The 14,265-nt window shown below is 23.3% G+C and overlaps 1 protein-coding gene across 1 annotated transcript; it reads left to right on the top strand.

Moving 5' to 3' along the window:
* The first annotated feature begins 1,054 nt into the window (after window positions 1-1,054).
* Window positions 1,055-3,320, top strand: LOC131178664 (pentatricopeptide repeat-containing protein At2g35030, mitochondrial-like). Its single transcript, XM_058143958.1, has one exon. The coding sequence runs from the start codon at window positions 1,196-1,198 to the stop codon at window positions 3,095-3,097; it is 1,902 nt and encodes a 633-aa protein (XP_057999941.1). The 5' UTR covers window positions 1,055-1,195; the 3' UTR covers window positions 3,098-3,320.
* The last annotated feature ends 10,945 nt before the right edge of the window (window positions 3,321-14,265 follow it).

Below are 14,265 nucleotides of genomic sequence, written 5' to 3'. Positions count from 1 at the left end.
CCCATCTCAATAATTAAGCCCTGGAACTCTCTAAAGATACCTTAACATCCCTTCTACTTTGACACCCTAGCATAATTTATCTATTCTAACCAAACTGATCTCATCTAGTTAACAGTAATGCACTGACTAACATACCCCATCATAATACCCCCATTCACCCTTAGTTCCCTTCACATGTAAAATCAATGTAAAATATTTTGGGTTTTTAAACCCTGTCATGTTCACAAAATAATGCCCAATTACAAAATTATGCACAATTAACATACAAACTCAATATCTTTCTTAAAATAAATTTGTAAAACCCTAATTCTAGAAATTGAAACACTTTACTTTCTTAAAACCCTAATTTATTATTCCCTATTGCACACATAGTTAAACACATTAATTTACACTCATAAAATACTATTTTCCATTACTCTGTTATGAACACTAACTATAAAAATTGAATTTAACACACATGGGGTACATATTTGTGAATCTGCCATATGGGTCTACCAGCGTCCTTTTCCCCACACATTGAGAACAATGACACCACCCTTCGCCTCCTACAGTGGTCCCACAATGCTCATGTTAACATTATGCATAAAAAAGAGACAACAAATCTAAGTCACAAAAAAAAAAATAGCACTAACCTTTTTCACACACTGTTATACATGTTTTTAATTCAACCTAATCTTCTAATACAAAGAACAATTTCAGTTTTTTTACAACATTCGACACTGCAAATCGATAACTAAAGGAAAACAATAGAGATCGAAAAAAAAAAAAGGAGAAGATTGAATGTTCAAAGCTTCAAGAAAGAAATAATAAGTCACAGCTTCGAAAAAGAAATAATAGGTCACAGCTTCGAGAAACTGAGTTATGAGTCTCTTACAATGAGAGAGAGAAATTCCTCTAGTCAAATGAATACAAATGCCACATTGGTTAGCTACATCATCATATTATCAGAGCTATTAACGAAAATCAGCCAAAGTTATTTCTTTGTGCTAAAAATTAAAATCAATGACTTTAAGTAAAAAATTGAAGTTCAATGACCATAAGTGAAATTTACCTCTCAAACTCCCCTCTTTTTAGTTCATTTTTTTAATACATTGTATGGTAAAAAGCTCAGAAAAATGGTTCAATTATGATCTTCTTGGCAGAGACCCAATTCCGGGTTTTGGCTATTTGGGAAAAAAAAATTCTTTGAGATGCGATGCAATCCCTGTTTCGAGTATCAATTACATTGTCAAGCAAAGCCACCGAACGACACGCACTATGCAAACACAAGCTTCTCTCTTACTTGCTAAACCAGTCAACAATAACTCCCAAAATTTCATCGCCTGATAGAGATCATAGCGCCAATTCCAACCTCGCACGCTCCAATTGGCTTATCACGAGATTGTGTAAAGAACGAAAAATTAATGAAGCACGACAAATGTTTGATAAAATGCGTGAAAGAGATGTTGTTACGTGGACAACTATGATCACTGGATATGTCAAATGCGGGTTGCTTGCGGAAGCGAGGAGGTTGTTTGATAGAGCTGATGCGATGAAAAATGTGGTCACATGGACTGCTATGGTTAGCGTATATGTGATACGGAATCGTATTTTTGAAGCCAAGAAGTTGTTTGAGGCAATGCCAGTGAGGAATGTTGTTTCATGGAACACCATGGTTGAAGGGTATGCGCAAAGTGGGGAAGTAGATAAGGCTCTTGAGTTGTTTGATAGAATGCCTGAGAGGAATGTGGTTTCATGGAACATAGTGATCACAGCATTGGCACAATGTGGGAGGGTGGAAGAGGCAAGAAGATTGTTTGATGAAATGCCTAAAAGAGATGTGATTTCGTGGACAACAATGGTGGCAGGATTGGCCAAGAATGGGAGGGTTGATGAAGCCAGGGAGGTTTTTGAGAGGATGCCAGAGAGGAATGTGGTGTCATGGAATGCAATGGTTACTGGGTATGCGAAGAATAAGAGGTTGGATGAGGCTCTTGATTTGTTTAAGAGAATGCCTGAAAGGGATCTGCCCTCATGGAACACGATGATCACAGGCTTTATTCAGAATGGGGAGTTAGGGAATGCAATGAGGGTGTTCAATAAGATGCCTGAAAAGAATGTTGTGTCATGGACTACAATGATTACTGGGTATGTCCAAGAGGGGGAAAGTGAAGCAGCATTGAAGATCTTTACGGAAATGATAAGGGATGGTCAAGTGAAGCCTAATGAGGGAACATTTGTGAATGTTTTGGGTGCTTGCAGTGACTTGGCAGGTCTTGGTGAGGGGCAACAAATTCATCAGATGATAAGTAAAACTGTCTATCAGGATATGACTTTTGTTGTATCTGCACTCATAAATATGTACTCAAAATGTGGCGAATTGGGTTCGGCAAGGAAGATGTTTGATGATGCAGCAACTCACCCGAGGGATTTGGTTTCTTGGAATTGTATGATTGCAGCCTATGCACATCATGGGTGTGGAAGTGAAGCAATTGAATTGTTTAATGAAATGCGATCTCTAGGGTTTAAACCTGATGGTGTTACCTATGTGGGGTTGCTCTCTGCATGTAGCCATGCTGGTTTGGTGGAGGATGGACTATCATACTTTGATGAGCTTCTGGAAGACAGGTCCATACAAGTAAGAGACGATCACTACACATGTTTGGTTGATCTATGTGGTCGTGCAGGGAGGCTCAAGGAGGCTTTTGATTTAATTAAGCAGCTTGGAATTAAGTCTTCATCCTCCATTTGGGGGGCACTTCTAGCCGGATGTAATGTCTATGGGGATCTGAAAATAGGGAAGCTGGCTGCAGAAGAACTCGTGAAGGAAGAGCCAGAGAATGCAGGCACTTACTTACTGTTGTCTAACATATATGCTTCCAGTGGGAAATGGGGAGAAGCTGCAAGAGTGAGGTTGAAAATGAAGGAAAAAGGATTGAAGAAGCAGCCTGGTTGTAGTTGGATTGAAATTGGGAATAGAGTTCATGTGTTTTTAGCTCGTGACAAGTCTCATTATCAGTCGAATCTTATTTATTCTTTACTCCATGATCTTAATGCGGAAATTAAGAAGGCATGGTATGTAGCAAACAGCGATTTTATAGTAGATGAGGAATTTTAAATAATATAGATTTTACAATTTTTTTGTGCTACTAAAGTCAATTGATAACTTGTAAGTTTGATATTTGAGCTGACAGTTTCATCTTGTAGCCAGCGATTTTCATTGATCAAGAAACAGGATAAATGTTGGTCAGTTGATAGCTTAGGAGGAAATCAATAATGTAAAGGTTGCAGAGGAAGTGTTATTGTTTCTTCAGCATTATAACACTAATTTCTTCAATTTATCCATTATTACAGATTCATTACTCCAAGCAATTCTTGATCTTTGGTATAAGCATTATGATTATATCCATTTGTCACATATTATTAAGAAGGCAGTTCATTGCTGCTATAAAATATATTTATTATACTATATTTATTATACATTAGTCTTTTTATAACACATACGTTGCATATGTGTTTTTATCATTTTAATAAGTAATTATTTTTTATAAATTCATAATTTTTTAAAATAAAATGTTTCATTTTATTTAATTTTCAATATAATTTAAAAAAAATATTAAAAATCTAATAATAGTTAAAATTCTATTGTTATATTAAAATTTCACTAAAAAAATTATTTTCTTAAATGGCAAAATAACTATACTAATAATAATACCAAAAATAATAAAAAAAAAAAGGGTTTTAATTTGAGTGATACGTTTTTTTCTTCTTTTTTAGGGTTCTTATGTCTTCTGATAATTACCCTTTATGATATGAAATAATTTTTTTTTCCTAAATTAGCCCTAGTATATTCATAATGCACTTTATTGAATATATTATTTTTTTTATTTAAAAAAGCATAATAATTCTTAATATCTCATAATTTTAAAACAAAATTATACATTTTCAAAATATAGTATTAAAATTAATAATTATTATTAAATTTATATTTGAAATTTTTATGCGAATTAAAAACCCGAAATTATTTTGTAAAAACGTGATAAGATTACATAAATAAATAAAATTTAATAAAAAAACAAAAAATGGAATATAAATATAAATTTACTGTTTTCTAAATAAATAAGAGAGAAGATTAGATTTATTATAAAAATTTTTCATTATAAAATTTATATTTTTTTTTTATCAATACATAAATGTTATTACACAATTTTAAATTAATTCATGTACAATTTATATAACCATTGTTAAAAATAAAATGTTTAAAGGTTTAAAATCATCAATTATCATTATTATAGATAAATATTACCAATATTACTGAGCATACAACTTTTATGGTATATATTTTGATTCTTTATGATACTTAATATGAGGAATATATAGAATGTATAAAATATATTATAAATAAATTTTATAATTTATGTGAGATATTATCTATTTAATGAGTCATCAAAATGGTGTTGAATTGATACAAGTATTTGACGCCACATTGAAATAGCATTATATATGTATCTTAATAATATTATGAGTGGTTTAATAAGAAATAAATACTTTTTTTTTTCTTTTTTAATAGATGAACCATACAAACACTATGATAAAAACAAAAAGAAAAACAATCCAATGTATGTAAAAACTGCATAATTATAATTTTTTTTAAAAAAATAAAGTAAAATTTCTATATCATATGAGTTATCATAAGTTTTATATTTAGATATTTTAATTTTATCTAAAATTTTTAATTATATCATTTTATTTGATATTGTAAAATTAATATAAATTCTATCTAATAGACTTAAATTTGTCATAATTGAAATGAAGCATTAATATTTTATTAATCATTTCAATAAATTTACTTTTAAATTTTTATAAATAAAAATAATTTTTTGAAAATAAGAAAATATTGTTTTGCAGATAATAATAGTAATTAGAATTGATTTGTATGATTATTTTATTATTTTATTATTTTTATTATATTAAACTTTATTAATTCATTTAATGATAATTGTGAATAAAATAAAATTTATTTTATAAAAATAAAATTATGATAAATATTTTAAAATTTTTAAAGAAATAATATTGACCAGATATATTATTATTATTATTATTATTATTATTATTATTATTATTATTATTATTATTATTATTATTATTATTATTATTATTATTATTATTATGCTTTGTGAGGATCTCCGTATTAATGTTTTATAATTTGATTAATTATTTTATAATGATTAATTTAAAAAAATTAAACAATTTCAGCTTTAATTCTAATAAAATACAAACAATAAAAACTTTTAACGCAAAGTATCATTTATGTTTGAATGGGAATGTAGAAGTTTAATAGGATTTCTAATAAAAGTATAATTATTTTTAGAATAGAGCTAAAATTTCATTTTTATTTTTAATTTATATTATTAATTTTATTTAATATTGATAATAAAAAATTAAGAGTATTATAGTCCTTTCAAAAGTTCACTCTCGTTCATACATTTATATATATATATATATATATTAGTAATGTGCAAAGTACATTATTTATACTCGTTATATATATTTGTGATTTAATTTTTTTATACATATTTTTTTTAATTTTTGCTATAATATAATATTAGTAAAATATATTAATTTTCAATAATAAATTTTTAATATGTCGCGTGCTGAATTTTTTTATTTAAGAATATAAATAATAAAAAAATTGTAAAAAAATTTTATTTAATATAATAAAGTTCATTTATATTAAATTACAACATTTGAAATTTTTTTATCTAAATATTTAATACACTACTAACAATAAATAAATATTATGAAAAGGTTCATAGATATTATTCTATAGTATTTTAAAATAATGTTAACAACATATATTTTGTTGTTTTGGACAATACATATTTTGATGATGATAATAATAATAACTATAATGAAATAATAATAATAATATATCAATTAAAATCATTTATTATTTTAAAGTTGTAGTGCTTATAATAAAAAAATGCATAAAAAATGCTTAAGAAATATTACTTAATAAATTAACGTAATAAAATTTTTTACTATTTTTTTAAAGTAGTGTTCATAAAAAAAAAAGATATTAATAAAGATGTAAAAAAAATTATAATTAATTATATTTATATATGTGCATTTTAGTTCCTATTGAAATAATTCTAATGTATTTATCACTAAGTGTAACTATTATTAAAATAATATTGAAATTTAATTTATTTTAACTATTGCAATATTAAAAACTGAAATTTTTAGGAATTTAGTGCCAATATTTTGTCACTAAATATTATTAGCGACAATGCTACATGGCTTTGTTTATAAAGTATTAGCAACGAATTTTGTGTCGCTAAAAGACGATATAGTATGGATAAATCTCATGGGTAAAGCATTAGAGATTTAATTTGTGTCGCTAAAGGAATTAGCGACGAATATATATGAATTGATTGATGACAAATTATTTTTTGTCGCCATAAATACATTTTTAGCATTTTTGTAAATAATAAAACTAATGAAAGACATTTTTAGAAATCCCAACCTTCCTACTTTTATATATTATATAGAACATTTAATTTTGTAATTATAAATAAATATTTTAAATTATAAAAAAAATAATTAAATAAAATTTAAATATAAATAGGACTAAAAATTTTAAATTTATATAAATTTTAAAATTAATTAGATAATAAAAAATAATATAGTTATAAATAATAAAAACAAGAAGGGTATTTTGGGAAATCCAAATATTTCCCCTCCTTTATACATCTATATATTATTAGTTTTTATGTTAAAGTGCGTTGCCTATTGATTTGTTTGTTATATAAATTCATGATTTAAATTTTTTATATAATTTTCTTTTAATTTTTCGTAATATAATAGTAGCCGATTAGTTATTTATTAATATGATTATATTTTACTTCTAATTAAAGTTGATTTAAAAAAATTATAAGAAAATAAAATTAATAAGTTATATTACTTTAGTCAATTAAAATATTATAAATAAAACATATAAAATAAAAGTTTGAATATATATTACTTTAGTAATTAAAACATTATAAATAAATTTATAGAAATATGATTATTTTGATTTTATAAATTAAAATTTATTATTTACTAAAAGTTATTTTGAAAATAGTTTCAATTTTTTTGATAAAATTATTATAGTCCATTTAGAATAGAAATTGTAAGAAAAAAAATGTGTTTTATTGCTTCACTTTATCTTAATGTAATAAAAATTTTAAAACTAATATTTTTTTATACATATGTTTAAATTCTGTATTTTGGTAAATAATAAAAATAATAAAGGGTGTTTTTCGAAATCACAATGTTCCTTCTTCCCACTTTTTATTCAACTTTTTGTTGTTATAGCTAATATTTTAATTTTTGAGAATTTTATCTCAATTTTAAATATTTATTATTTTTAATAAGTAATTAAAGTTGAAATAAATCGACAATAAAAATTATATTATGTCAATTGATTAGAAGAAAAATCAATAACCAAAATTACATCAAATTAATAAATTTAAATTAATTTTGACTATAGATTAAAAAAAATTTTAAATCATGCTAAAATTGTCAAAAAAAGCTATAATTATAAATATTTTTTTAAAAATATTATTTAATATTAAGCTTAAAATTACATATTATTATTTACTATTAACAAAATTATTTATAAGTTAGGATTTTTATTTACATAAGTATTTTTTGAAATTAGTTTATAGTAAGACTAAGATTTTATTATGTTAATTGTTATAAATTAAAAAATTATAAAAATAATTTGATCAGTTCATAAATTCTCTCATTTATATTTTTATATTTATTAATTAATTATTAGAAAAGAATATAAGACTATAAGTAAAAAAAGTTAGATCAATGATTGAATGAATTTTTATAATATATATATATATATATATATATAATTTAAAAAAATAAAATATTTAAATAAAAAAGTATATATGGAAAATATATTATTAAAAACTTAAATTATATAATTTAAAAATGTACTATTATAATTATCTATTGTATATTAATTTTATTTTTTAATATAACTTTAAATACTTAATATTTACATAATTAAATAAAGCTAAATAACAAAAACAAAATCAAAAACCTTTAAGTCAATTATTAATTTTAGTCAAAACTTTTAATTTTATTAATATATTAAATAATTTTAGTACTTTTATTAATTTTAACAAGTTCATGTTAATAAATAAATAAATAAATAATATATCTAATATTATTTTCTTAAGTTTTTTGTCTTTCTCTTTCAGCTTACACTTTTAATTCACATATTTCTTATTATTTTATTTCAAATTTAAAGAAAAAAAATTAAATATATAAACATAAAATATGAATATATAACATAATCAAAATAAATATGATTATAATTTTCAAAATGATAAAAAAACTAATTAAAATAATTTTTTTATCAATTTAATAATAACTAAAAAATTGATAAAAAAAATAAAAGGATTAACTAACATTAATACTGTATGCAAATATTTGAATTGTTTTTGTTAATTAATAATTCAATTAGGCTAATAATTAAAATTGAAACTAATATAAAAGTTTGAGATTAAATTTACAAAATTAAATGATTTAGCTAAAATTGAAAAAACTTATAAACGTTTTGAGTCATTTAGCCATTAAATAATAATATAAAAGTTAATTAAATAGATAAATTTTAAAATAAATGAACATTTAAATTTGATATTACAATTTTTTATTATATTTAATACCCTATCAAAATTTATTTTTATTTTAAAAAATTAATTATTCAAATAAAGTTTAAATAGTTTTTATAAATAGTATTTTTAAATAATTTTAAAAAAATTTAAAAATTATAATATTTTATTGGCATAAAAAAATAAAATTCATTTGAAAATAGGACTAATTATTAAAAAAAAATTCTAAGCACTTTTGGTTAATTTTATTCTATTTGTAGTTTTATTCTATTTACCCAATCAAAATTAAATGCAATTATAATAATTTTATTAAATTTTTGAATAAAATTAATTTTTTAATATGATATTAAAAATAATTTGAGAATATAAAAATATTATATATATTTGTTTTAAAGAAAATGAAATAAATGAAATTCTAAGTTTAGTCAAATCTATATTTTTATCAATATCAATAATTTTAAAAAGGATTTATATATTTCTGACTAATAAAGTGATTCTTCTACTTGAATTAGATTAAAATTTTAAATTTTAAATTTTAATATTTAGTTAAACCTTATCTCTTACTAATATTTATATATATATATATATATATATATTTTCTAAAATGACTAGAAATTTATAAAAAATAAAATAGTTATAATTGAATATGATTAGAATTGTATATCAATTGATATAAATGTAAATTTTTATTTAGCTAAATATTTAATTTTTTTAATAATAATTTTATAATTATGTGAAGGATATTTTTATTTCTCCTATTATTCTCCTTACTTTCCACTTATATATATATATATATATATATATATATATATATATATATATATATATATATATATATATATATATATATATTAAGCAGAATTATTATTAAGAAAATATTAAAATTTTAATTAATATTAATTATTGTAATATTAGGAATTGAAATTATTAGGTATTTAGCGACAAATAATTTGTTGCTAAAAGTTATTGGCTACAGTATAATACATTGTAAAAATAACATTAGCAGGGATTTAGCGACATCTTTTGTGTAGAAAGCTTATTATTAGCGACTTACCTTTTATCGCTAAATGGTATTGGCAATGAAGTGATATGGTTAGCGACAAATATATGCTATTGGCGACGAATTATTTCTCTGTCGCTATAAATATTTTTTTTGTATTTTTTTAAATAATAAAAATAACGAAAGATATTTTTGGAAATCTTAATCCTCCCGACTTTATATATTATATAGAATATTTAATTTTATTATTATAAATAAATATTTTGAATTATAAAAAAACTTAATTAAATAGAATTTAAATACAAATAGGATTAAAAATTTTAAATTTATATAAACTTTAAAATTAATTAGGTAATAAAAAAATAGTTGTAAATAATAAAAATAATGAAGGGTATTTTGAAATATATATATATATATATATAATATAATATATATTTACTTTTTAAATATAAATTTTAAATCAAGAGACTCTTATTAATAACATAAAATATTAGAAACTTAATCGTTTTATATTAAAAATATTGTAAAGTGCATTTAGATAATTTTTCTAATTAACTGTAATTTAGATGGAAAATTATATGGAGAGATCAATTTGCATATATAATAAAAAGTGATAGACTATATTTTTTTAATATTTTAAATACAGGAATTAATTAAGTTATAGGTTTCTTCAAATTTCAAAAACTATATTGTAATTTATCCTTTAACTTTCCTAGATTCAATTTTACTCCATGATTATAATTGCAACCTATCTTAAATATTGAAATTTATTATTTAAAATTAAAATATTTGGCAATAATTAAAAAATAATGTAAATGTTTTCCTTTTAGATCTAATTGACTTCTTTAAAAAGATAAAGGTGAATGAGTTAGTGATTTAGTCACTTAACAAGCTGATTAGATGAAGAAGAACTCAGGATAACAGGAAAAAAAAAATTAATAATAGAAATCAGTGGATTGGCTCAGATATTATGTAAAGAGCAAAAGAGGCTGGAAGGTTTTTTACATTGATTATGTTTACGTATAAGTAATTATGAAGGCTGTGATAAAGTTTACTAAGCGTTTGGTGCAAGGATAAGCATGAGATACATTAAGAATCCTTTTCAAAAGTCGGATTGCTCCAGGTTATAATATAAGATTGAGAGGCTAAGGAGAATTTATCATAATGGTGTAAATTCTTTCTCAGTTAATCTGATGAAGGATAATATCCATTAATTATAAAATTAGGAATTCAGAAAATTATATCCTTTATAGGTTAGTCGTAATTGAAATCTTGTACGCAAGATTTATCATGGGACCAAGTATATCAATTACATCAATTCGTAATTGTAAGCCATCAGATTACATTGAACGGAGAAACTCGAAACATGCATAGCCTAACTTGTAGTAACATCTCTTTTTTCATTCCTCCCTTCCTCGAACCCTAGTAGTTGCCATCACTACGTTAGTTCTTAGCACTCTCTTGATCGAAATTAAAACAAGAACACGAAAACAGACACAAACACTAATTTAAACCTTATTTTGAAAGAAAGAAACCAGTTGTTTCTTGAGCGATGCTGTGGATCAGGGCCTCCGGGGCTCACCCTATCAGGATACTCATGCCCATTTCTGTTTGCTTCACTACTTGCGAACTGGTTCAAGGCCTCGTACAATTCCCTTACGTTCTTCTTCTGAACCATGGAATTCAGAGGACGGCTTACCGGCCTTGCAAAGAAAAGCAAGAACAGAATCATTAGGCACACTAATCTTGACATATTCATTGAACTTAATTTCTGGTTTGATACGAGACTAAGCATGGGTTCATGCCCAATTTATAGACTTCTAAAATTCTTATCTTATACTTTCTTTTAATCAGAATGATAGTGGAGATGATGACAGCTTCATTATCAATAATTAAAAAATCTTAATTTCTGGTTTGATATTAGACTGGAGCAATGGCTTATGTATGCCTATTTAATCAGAAAGATAATGGACTGGACAGGGTGTAATTCAAATGAATCATTTATCAAAATAAATAATAATAAAAAGTAAAATCAATCACGGCCAGCAATCTTGATTCTTGATTTGTCAGCTTACGTGGAGCATAATTCGTTTTTCTTGGCTGAGTTAACCGCCTCTCTTTGCATGATATGAGAAAATTATAAAATAATTACCTTATGATTTTGGGCATTTTTTATTAGAAAATTTTTATCTAAATTCGGCTCATTTTAAATTTAAAATATAATTATATAGAATTCATGTGTTTAATAAGTAAATTTTTTCATATACTTTATATTTTAAATTCATAATAGATCAAATTTAAATAAGAAAAAACTTCTTTTTTTTATCAAGGTTGCATACTGTTATCCTCAAATTAAAGTTATGACAAAGATATTTTTAATTGAATATTTAATATTTAACAATGTAAACTTAAACATAATGCTCTATTTAAGAAAACACAAAATCACTTTTTTTTTTTTAATTTTTCCCTTAATTAGGATAAAGTATAATTGACGATCGGACTGTATATGCATCGGTTTGAGCAAGTCCATTATATTTAGTCTAATTAAATTGATAAAAATGATTTTGAAAGTATTCAAATTGAAATTAGTAAATTAAATTATAAAATTTGATACGTTTAATTTTCACTTCAAGCAGATTGGGTTTGATTTAATGATTTTTACTTCTTTTAACAGTTTTTAGATTTTTATAATTTAACTCTTACTAAATTTTTCGTATATTATCATATATTATTGAAAAATAAATATTAATTTAAAATATATTATTCAATAAAATAAATAAAGTTAAAAAAGAAATAAGTTATTATACGTTTAATCGATTTGGGCTTGGTTTGGATTAAACTCTCATCGGAGGTAATTAAAATGGGAAACAATTGAATAGCCAAGTAGGTCATGGTGGTCGGTGGAAGGATTATCCATTTTATGGATTCCACTAGGAGCTAATGACCTCATCATAAACATTATGCTTTAAAAAATTAATTCATTTAAAAAAAATCCTACTTTTAAAAAATAAGTTATTTTTAAATTTTGATAATTTTATTAAAATATAAAAACACACACACACACACACATATATATATATATATATATATATATATATATATATATATATATATATATATATATATATATATATATATATACCATTGATTTAACATTATAATCAAATAATAAAAAATAATTTTATAAAAAATATGTTTTTAAAAATTATTTTTTATAAAAAATATTTTTTATATATAAATTATTTTATTTTTCATATATAAGTTATTTTTTACAAAATAAATAAAATCTTTAAATTTTTAATTGAATTGAGTATTTATCATACCAAAGTTAATTTTATGCCCAATTTTAGATTGATCTTACGTTTGTCTAGTGCTCTTATATTTCACCACATATTAATAGTGCATGATTGTATATTGATAGAATCTAATTACACGCTTATGTTTCATGTTAGCAATTTGATTATATCCCATATGCTTAGAGCTTAACATGCCACAACGTCCGGCGATGCTGTGGATATAATTTTTTATTATTAAAATTTTTACAATATTATTAATAAATAAATTTTTATATCTATATATTTTAAGCAAAATAAATATTATTTATAATTTATTAAAGAAGTTATTTAATTATTTTTATATATAAATAAAATTGATTGTTTAATATATATATATGTGAAATTAATTACTTAATACTATAATTTATATTATATTTTAATAATAATAATAACAAAGATTATTTTTAAGATAAAATGGAAAAGGTTGCACTTTCACTGGTTTTAAGAATAATAAAATTATATATATTTTTTTTATTACTAGAGTATTCTCTCTCTATATATATATATATTATGGTTTTATAAAAAATTAATTCTTTTAATATGGTCTAGAAAATATTAATTTTTTCAAAATTTGTGGTTATTTCTTCTAATAATACTTTTTCTAGGGATAGAATCTAAGTTTTTTTTTAAAAAGCGTAACAATACTTATTAGTAAAATTGCCTTCTTTTTTCTTAATGTAGTAGAAATAAGAAACTGCTAAAATGATTACAATAATGAATTACATTTTATTATAAATAAAATTATTATATTATTTTAATGAATAATAATAATAATTAAATAGTTTGAAAGCAATTGATACAACTCAACTCAACTCAACTAAGCCTTTATCCCAAAAATTTGGGATCGGCTATATGGATTCGCTTTCTCCATTCTGAACGATTTTAGGTTAAATCCTCAGAAATGTGTAATGCTTCTAGGTCATGTTGTACTACTCTCCTCCAAGTCAATTTAGGTCAACCCCTTTTTTTCTTTCTATCCTCTAACCTAATGTGCTTTACGAGCCTCCGTATGTCTACGCTTCACATGACCAAACCACCTCAATCTCCTTTCTCTCAACTTATCTTCAATTGGCACCACTCCTACCTTTTCTCTAATACTCTCATTACGGACTTTATCTAGTCTAGTATGGCCACTCATCCACCTTAACATTCTCATCTCGGCAACTCTTATCTTAGATGCATACGACTCTTTCAGTGCCCAACACTCACTACCATATAACATAGCCGGTCGTATGGCTGTACGGTAAAATTTTCCTTTCAATTTATTGGGAATCTTACG

This window comes from Hevea brasiliensis, chromosome 3 (genome assembly GCF_030052815.1).
Source record: "Hevea brasiliensis isolate MT/VB/25A 57/8 chromosome 3, ASM3005281v1, whole genome shotgun sequence".
NCBI lineage: Eukaryota > Viridiplantae > Streptophyta > Magnoliopsida > Malpighiales > Euphorbiaceae > Hevea > Hevea brasiliensis.
Note: the sequence above shows the minus strand (reverse complement) of the source record. Positions and strands in the feature narration are given on the sequence as shown.